This window comes from Mycetomoellerius zeteki, unplaced genomic scaffold (genome assembly GCF_001594055.1).
Source record: "Mycetomoellerius zeteki isolate Tzet28-1 unplaced genomic scaffold, Tzet1.0 scaffold456, whole genome shotgun sequence".
NCBI classification, from domain to species: domain Eukaryota; kingdom Metazoa; phylum Arthropoda; class Insecta; order Hymenoptera; family Formicidae; genus Mycetomoellerius; species Mycetomoellerius zeteki.
The window spans coordinates 1-7084 of NW_017257453.1; the positions used below are offsets into that span (position 1 = coordinate 1).

At 34.5% G+C, this 7084-nt stretch overlaps 1 protein-coding gene and 1 pseudogene across 1 annotated transcript in view; both read right to left on the reverse strand.

The window, feature by feature from the left end:
* Window positions 1-2781: 2781 nt before the first annotated feature.
* Window positions 2782-5443, reverse strand: LOC108726931 (putative nuclease HARBI1; annotated as a pseudogene).
* Window positions 5444-5515: 72 nt separating this feature from the next.
* The window catches only part of LOC108726932 (histone H1-like), a 3569-nt gene continuing 2000 nt past the window's right edge, over window positions 5516-7084 (reverse strand). The window contains exon 3 of the mRNA XM_018454768.1: window positions 5516-5688. Coding sequence (XP_018310270.1) covers window positions 5555-5688 — 134 coding nt within the window. The 3' untranslated portion in view covers window positions 5516-5554. The remainder of the gene's footprint in view (window positions 5689-7084) is intronic.

A 7084-nucleotide genomic window follows, 5' to 3' on the forward strand; every position in this document is an offset into this window, starting at 1 on the left:
ATTAGAAACAAGGCGGCAAATAGTAAATACCATTTTTAAGTGTAGCATTAAAGTGTCAGTGAGTGAGTTGGTGAATAAATGAGTGAAAGAGAGAGAGAGAGAGAGAGAGAGAGTGAGGGGGATATTGTATTCAAGCGTTAGTTGATCACAGCTGAGCGTCTTACATAATCGCCCGCATCGGACAGTGAGTTGCGCCGCCCCTGCCTATCTCCTATACGCGCCTCGTGATTCGATAACTATTCTTCTTTATAATTTGAAAACTAAGCGTCGGGCAAATTTTTGCTAGAGGAAAAGTCGTTTCAGAATACCCTCAGGAATATGTCCCTTTAAAGACATAAGGTTATTCTGAATCACCCTGTATATAATATACGTTACATATACTATACATATATTTCATTATACACTATACATATATTTCAAATAAAATTTTAACTGCGAACGTACAAGTATTACATTATAGAAAACAGCAAGTAGAAGGACAGATTAAAAAATTTTCGCTTTCAAACTCGAAATAACATCCAAATTGAAGCGAAATATGAGGGTGATTGTTAATAATTAATATAATTAATACTAAATACTAAATAATAATACTTAATAATACTTAATAATACTTAATTATATACTTATATACTAAAAAATATTTAACTTATATTATACTTATAAAATTTTCTTCGAAGAATTGTAAAATAAAACCTAAAAAGATAATTATATAAAAACCAAATTATAGTATAATTCTTTTCATAATATATAGTATATAGTATAACAGTATGCATAGTATATAGTATTTTTACATATACTATGCAGAGGTTGTTGCGAGTTATGCCTTCATTCGAAGTTCGCGCGTAGGGACATGGAGGGGGACATGCGTACGTGTTCTCGCTCAGCCTTGGCGCATGGCGTCTGCGTGGCGCTGCACGCCCCATTCATGGCGCTGCACTTCCTATTCGTGGCGCTGCATGCCCTATTCGTGGCGCTGCACGCCTTGTTCATGGCGCTGTAGGAGTCCTCCCCGGAAATGATCCCTGAGCCGCCATTATTAAATTGTTGCGTCTCGAAGGCCTCAGACGCGTGCGACGCAGTAAGAGCGTTTATTGTGCGAGAAAGTTGCGGAACCCAGCGAGTGGGTGGAGATAGAACGTTGCGGAACCCAGCGAATGGATAGAGATAGAACGTTGCGGAATCCAGCGAGTGGGTTAAAGACTGAACTGGAAAAGTAAGTACTCATGAATGTTGCATCATTCGCTTACTTAGCCAGAGCGTTGCTTTAGTTCACGATTGAAGGATGATACCCGATTGGATCTGCCTTGTGAGTCTTTTCTGATATGGTGCATAAGAGATAGACGACAGATCCACCGATGGTAGCATCTCAGAGCCTATACGCATTCCTTGCTGCCAGATACCGGCAATGTTAAACGAAGCCATTGTGCTGGATGGAAGCGTATATACACACACTCAGAACACGTTCTTCTCTTGCGATAAGTATTACCTATACCTATACCTATACCTATACCCTACACCTATACCTATACCTATACCCTATACCTATACCCTATACCTATACCTATACCCTATACCTATACCTATACCTATACCTATACCTATACCCTATACCTATACCTATACCCTATACTTATACCTATACCTATACCCCTATACCTATACCTATACCCTATACCCTATACCCTATACCTATACCCTATACCTATACCTATACCTATACCTATACCCTATACCTATACCTATACCTATACCTATACCTATACTCTATGTAAGGAATGTCTTTGCTTATGTATGAGATATTTTATTACTACGATGCATTCTGTAGTGTGCTCGCTCTAATGAGATATATATATATATATGTGCGAAGGTGATACATTCTGTGATGATCCCAACGTGTCATTTAATGACACCAGGGTATGACATAAAGGTTAGGGTATAGCGAACTGGCCTTGTGTTGCGAACTATCGCATTTAGTTTTCAGAATAACTAATTCAAGTTAATCTCTCTCACCGAAGCAATGTGCCTGTGATTCTGGTAACAGGATTTCTCATGGAATGTGTCACGACGTTGACTGTATTGAGAGGTTAATGTACTAATGTATAATCTGAGAGGTGAGTTGCCTCTGTGCTTACAACCACTTTGTTATCCGCGAAATTCTCGTCCATGAATGCAATTAATTGGACAACGCATAATACATATTATTTGTGCTTTGTTCAGTAAGAGAACAATCACGTCATCATTATTGGTTTATGTTTTCTTTAGCGGAAATATCTATGGTTTTTTTTTCTTGCTTCCACGATTCATTCACATATTCAATTATTGTTATATTATCACATTTAATGATTACTTATAAGTATATGGAAATATAAATTCTTTTTCTGACTTTGATGAACGTTGTTATCCCCCCTTGATCAACGTATTCCGTTTACTAGCGTGTGTTAATACGCAACAGAGGTGTATCTTAAAAAGCGCCCACTAATTATATATAGCGTTTTCCTCGCAAAGTTCAGAAACATTTTTTTTTTTATAATAATTAATAAAGCAATAATGCACTTACGCACACTACCAACAGTATCTTTACAAGGAATAACGCTATATATTTATTGGGCGCTTTTTAAGATACACCCTGTGTGCGTGCGTGCGTGCGTGCGTGCGTGCGTGTGTGTGTGCGCGCGTGCGCGCGTGCGCGTATGTGTGTGTGTGTGTGTGTGTGTGTGTGTGTGTGTGTGTGTGTGTGTGTGCGTGCGTGCGTACGTGTAATGACATATACGCGTAAATGTTATTATATACATACGTTCTTTAATCATCTAAAAAGCCGTTCAATTAAAGCGTTTCTTATGATAAAACCATCCCCAGGTTGCCAATGAGGTTGAGGAACTGGAACTTTCTCATTCACACCTTCTGCTCCTTCGTCATCTTCTTCTAACTTATCGTTAAAAATCAATGATAGATTATGTAAGACAGCACATGCCACAATAATTGTTGTGGATGTCAATAATTTTGTGGTCAATCCTTTTGATAAGCACGGAAATCTACGTTTCAAAATGCCAAAAGTTCTCTCTACAATTCCTCTTGTCCTATTAAGGATTATGTTGTAACTGCAAAAAAACTTTTTGATAAAGAAAGACAATGCAAAAATCATTCTTTCATTATTTTTTATGTTTTCTGATTATTACTATCATTTTTTTTATACCAAACATAAATTTTCCAAAAAAAAAGGAAATAATATAAACATGTATGGACATCTTTCGTACATAATTACGTCCATATACTTATATTATATAAAACACAGCTAAAACTATTGTAATAATCTCACAATTGAATTTTGATACTCGATGGGCATTTATTAAAAATATCTTAATCTTTAAAAATCTGTAAATTAATTTTTTTGCGAAAAATATTTGATCGTCATTTCGATATTATTATTCACGTATTTTTTTTATATTTATGTATATTCTTGCATAAAAAATTTCTTACCGAGGATAACAACTAATTATAATTATTTATATGAAAATGAAAAGATCATACAAAATGATAGGATAATCGTGTTTATTAATGATATTTATGTACTTAGGCGTTTATGTTTGTGTATTACATTTTTATTTCTATTTTTATTATTTACTTTGTAATATTAAATTTTATAGGACCGTACATGTGAGAAACACAACCAATAAAAAATAGCCTTTAACGGTCGAGCTGGATTTTAGTTACTACTATAATTCCTAATTATAATTTACTTCGTAATGTTTGATCATTGAACAACTCTTTAGTGCAATGTTATTATTGTTATAAAATTAGACAAACCTTATTTCTGTATCAGTAACAGGATTATCAATTGGCGTGAGCAAAAATGGTAATGAGGGATATTCAGCATCACCGACAAGCATTCCGTTGTTTAATTGCCATTCTGCGTATCGCGTATATGTATATGCGTGAGTTTTGAAATATTCGGCTGTCATGCATACTCCCAGGCCATTCTGGAACAATATCTAATATTTCGGTGCGCGGTCCAACAACAACCTATAAAAATAAATAAACAATGAGCATATTCTTTCACGGATATTTGCTTCAAAGTAAATTGCTTCGCGGGTTACTTTCGTGTTTTTTATGAACATTGCAGTTTACTTCATCTCTGCAAAAGATAGCCTGATAGACTAAGTATTAGACTGCTTCTCGCTCTAATGAAATGAACTGCAATGTTTATGGAACCTTGACATTTAATGATGTCTCAAAACACGGAGATAACTTGCAAAGAAACTCACTCCTTTAAATTACAATGAGAGAAAATTTCAATAAGTCTTTACATTTAAAAAATAATTTAAAATACTTAAATGTTAATGTTCAAATATATAGTTATTTGTATTGCTTAATTTATAACATTATACCTGAACATTTAGAGAAAAGTATCCTTTTCGATATACTTCATTAATATGTTGAAACTTTGTATGAGTTAAGCGAATATGTGAACAGTCTTGCTCCATCAATCGAAGGAAGACCTATCCCTCCAGGACCACGTCCAAGTTCTTTGAACAAACGTCTGTTTTCAGAGCGTGCTTGATCAGAAGAACGTTGGCATTTTTATACATGCTTTCATGTTACTTGCTATTAAACATGAAACTCGAAAAATAATTCGTGATATTGTTGACTGTGAAATTTGTATTACATCACCCATAACGAGCTGCAAAAATAAATTATATACTAATTATATTCATATTATTTAAAAAACAATAAACAAAATAATAAAAATATTAGGCCAAATTAACAAGTTTATTGCTAATGATAACTCCATATTAATGTTGTTATTAATGATAAACATTTAGGCTCTATAAGAATAAAATAAATATGAGTAAAGGGCAAAGAGTCAATATTGACTTTGCCCTTCACTCATATTTATTTTAATAAACATTTAGATTCATTAAAGTTATATCGCTCGCTAATATTCTTATTTTGTTTATTTGACAAAAACAAGCTTTTGTTAAAAAATAATAATTTAAAAATACATTTATGGAAATAATTAAAAGAAACATTTATCGAAAAAGATACATACATACGCATATATTTATATTTACTTATATATATTTACTTGTTTCAATAAATGTATCTTCAAATTACTCCTTTTTTAAATAAGAGTAATATGTATACTAACCTGAAAGCTTGCTGTTGCGTAAAATCTTAAACAGATCAATAATTGTAAAACCGGAGAGATTGGCAAATCGCGATTGTTAATTTTTGCTAATCCTTCCTCTATTAATGGTAAAATACCAAACATTACAGAAACTTTTGAAAATCGAAATCTTCTCTTAAATTCTCGATCATTAAAAAATTCGAACGGATTTTGTTTATCACGAAGATACCGTTTTGGTGCACGAAGTACCATTTCTTCATCTTCTTCTTCATTAAAAAAATTAATATCTTGAATTTCTAAATTTGCTAAATCCGTTATTAAATACAAATATTCCTTTTTTTAAACACAATTTGTTATCAGAAGTAGTCAGAAAATAATTTTTTCGCTGCTTTCGCAATCTTGGTAGCTGTTACCAAGATGATCGAGAGCTTAAACGAATTTAATGCACCCTTCTTTTTGGCCTGTACCAGAAGTGACAGTCGACCTTAGGTATTTCTTAGTGAAGGAAGCAAATTTTTCGCTGTAGGCTTTATAATCGAGACAAATGTATTTCTTGATAGCTCCTGCATGGATAGAATTGTAATATAGCTTAACGCGTTCCAATTTACAATTTTTGTATGGCTGGGCTCTACATGGAATGACGGAAAACGGAAAACTGTTTCTAATCTCAAACCGCAAGTTTTAGAAATCGAAAAATTTATTTTTATTATTTTGCAAAAAACTAATTTCTGAACTAAAAAGAATCCGTAAAAAAGTGAAATTTGTATGTATTTTTTGTTATGTTGTAGCCGGACATCTATTAAATGTTTTGGTTTTACCTTGTAAGTCCGTTTCTACGAATTCGGTCGCCAGCTCATTTTACCTTTGTAACGAGCAAGGTCTAATAGGAAGTCTCGGGCTGCCGTGCGCCTTGTTGCTTTTCCTTAGATGCCCTTCCTTCCTTCGTAATGGTGTAGCCTGGATGTAGTCCTTGCCTCTTGTTGGGAATCCCTCTTTCGTTTTTAGGCAGCTTTAGGACCGGCTGCACCCTCATCAGACTTCGTTGTATCAGTTTATATCTTTGTTTCACACCGCTCGTTTATGTTATTTAAATCTCGTTTACTATTTGTACGTTTAACGGTGGATGGGTGAATGTATTATGACTCGAGTTATATAAAAAATTAAAATGTTTATTTCACAAATTCAACAAATCAGTCTCTCGGTCGCATTCACTCTTACAATATTTATCTCCCGTTCTTCCTTCTCAAACAGGGCTTGAGATCTACCCTTTCTCGGTTTACGCGCTTTATTCCAACAATGGCGTCTGTTGCTACGCAACTCTTTTCGGCGCCTTCTCTATTCCGCGTTTCTATTACTTTTACGGCCCTAATCTATTGATTATTATTGTTTCGGCCTAACGTCTGTATTAATCCGATAATTCGTTCGTCCGATCGCGTTTTTCACGATATTCCTACAACGTATTTTTAACCGCGCCTGTCTTCGCGTTCGCGTCGGTTCGTTGCCGGGACTCAACTACTCTTCTTCTTCACTTTCCCTTTCCTTAGCCTTTCCTTTCCGGCTTCTTCTTGATCGCGATTGGTTTTCCCTCTCTCGGTACTCACTGGCTATTGGACGGCCTAATTCATTGGTTCGTCGATCATTTCCGCCGTTTTTCCTATTTCCGATTCGCTCTTTGCTTTCTGTGCTCGATCGCCATTGATCGATCATTTCGATTGGCTATACGGCCAAATGGTATTTTCCTTTCACTCTGAGGGTCTAACCCTCTCACTCATTCACTTATGGTAACTTATCCTATGATAATTCAAATTAAATATCGGTGGTTCCCTACCTTGCCGATTTACCTTTTCGTTAGCCAATAATAAAATAATAATTATATTTTAGTTTTATCTATCAATGTGGTTTGTAATAACCTAGAAAATATGAAAATTATAAAATTGCCGATTTTTGAAATGTATAATA